The sequence below is a fragment of the Mus caroli genome, unplaced genomic scaffold (assembly GCF_978045245.1).
Source record: "Mus caroli unplaced genomic scaffold, Mus_caroli_1 scaffold_18, whole genome shotgun sequence".
In the NCBI taxonomy this organism is placed as follows: domain Eukaryota; kingdom Metazoa; phylum Chordata; class Mammalia; order Rodentia; family Muridae; genus Mus; species Mus caroli.
Genome location: NW_028227273.1, coordinates 41,192,855 through 41,194,843, shown reverse-complemented (window position 1 = coordinate 41,194,843; position 1,989 = coordinate 41,192,855). Strand labels below are relative to the sequence as shown.

At 38.5% G+C, this 1,989-nt stretch overlaps 1 protein-coding gene across 1 annotated transcript in view; it reads right to left on the bottom strand.

Moving 5' to 3' along the window:
• Nucleotides 1–151: 151 nt before the first annotated feature.
• The window catches only part of Pp2d1 (protein phosphatase 2C like domain containing 1), a 34,014-nt gene continuing 32,176 nt past the window's right edge, over nucleotides 152–1,989 (bottom strand). The window contains exon 3 of the mRNA XM_021186474.3: nucleotides 152–930. Coding sequence (XP_021042133.2) covers nucleotides 152–930 — 779 coding nt within the window. The remainder of the gene's footprint in view (nucleotides 931–1,989) is intronic.

The window sequence follows — 1,989 nt, the reverse complement described above, 5'->3', positions numbered from 1 at the left end:
CACTGAGTTTTCTCTGTCTTTGACATAAATTATACACCATAATACATATGATATATAAGCTGCAGCTTTTGTATTTCCTTCCCGGTCTAAGGAATGGTTTTCACAGGAGTCTTTGTAGCACTGTTTGCTCTTCTAGGTCATTGGAATGTTTTTATGTCAGCCTGTGATACTCACTTCCATTGAGAAACATTACCATAACAGTGATGCTGTCTCTGGAACCACCTTCTATTGCAGCGCTTACAAGTTCACAGCCAATATACTCAGCTGCACCTTTGTAGAAATTCTTAATACATAGTTCTTTCTCACTTTCCCGCTTACTGTCTATAGTGGGCAAGCTGTTATTTTCTTTTGAGCTGCACGGGTCATAAGGGGTCCCTTTGGGGGAAAATGTTTCTGCAGATTTACCTTGATGAGTGTAAGCTTCAGCATATATTGAGTCAGATAACCCTTTCGTTCCATCTGCAGGTGACATAATGTCTTCATTTTCAGGCTGGTACTGGAACAGCACTCGGATGTTACTGTCTGGTGGGGAAAGAAGGCCTATAGGTGGCCAGGGTTTGTTTTTAGGGCGAGGAACATGGGTTTCTTTATATGCATGAAACAAGGTGATTACCAGTGCAGTGACTTCCTTCTTGTCCAAAACTTGCCAAAGTCCATTAGTGGCTAAGATGAGAAACTGACATAAATCATCTATAGGGACAGAAATTGTTTGCGGTGCTGGAATAATGGACTTTTTTAATCTGAGGTTTCCATGGAATCCAAGACCCCTGGTGGTTTTGATGTGCCCGTCCAGGAGGCCATAGGGGTCATCTGAACTGATCACTGCTTCGCTGTAAAGGACTCTTCTTCTTTCTTTGGTGTTTCGTGTAGTGTGTTCCTTGGTCAGGCAAAACCCTTTTCCATTTCTGCATAAGACTGCTTGCACGTTTCCTAAACAAGTGTTTTGTTGTTTAAGAGAAAGAGATCAAAAGATTAATCATCAGTTCATACTAACATATGCAACTTATTAATTCTGTTTCAATGCTAAACACAAAGTATGACATGTAAATATTTCTAGAATATGTAAGCTCAACACTGTACAGATAGGATTTTGAACTGGGAAACCTAATTCAAATCTCAGTGGCAACCAGTAGACTTTAAAACACTTAACTAAAAAAAAAAAAACTACAGGTCATGAAAAATAATTACTAAATTAATTTTTTATGAAACTGTTTCAAAGAATGGTTTTTACTGTTTAACATCTATTCAGCAGATTTTTAAATATTCAAATAAAGGAGGTTTTTAATGTTTAAATTAAGTATATGTGCACATGAGGAGGGTGGGTGTCTGTAGAGTCCAGAAGAGAGCATTGGATTCCCTAGAGCAGAAGTTAGTTTGCCATGAGCCACCCAAATGGATGTTCGAACTGAACTCTACTCTCTAGGGGAGCACCAAGTATTCCTGAACACTGAGACATCTTCCCAGCACCAAGTAATTAACAAACAACAACAACAACAAAATCTCTGGTGGGGTTTCAAGAGGTGACCCAGCAATAACAAGCAATAACGAGGTCCTCTAGCAGAGGACCTGAATTCAGTTGCTAGCATCATGTAGGTTAGCACACAATTGCCCTTGGCCTCTGTACTTGTATGTATGCACAGGACCATATACATACACATAAAAATGAGAAATCCTCAAAGGACAAAAACTGTTGGGGGCTGTTAAGAAAGTTAGGTAAAGGTGGGGGCTGTTAAGAAAGTTAGGTAAAGGTAGCTGCTACCAGGCCTGCTAATCTTGAGTTTCATTCTTGGGTCGAACATGGTGAAAAGAATTGTCTCCTACAAGTTGTCCTCTGACCTTCATATACAGGTATACATACACACAAATCAATCAATAAATAATAAATGGATGAATAAATGAACAAAGTATGTATACATGTATATACATATGTATATTACTGGTGAAAGTTAAAACTCAAATGTATTTAGGATATTGATAAAATTCCACTGT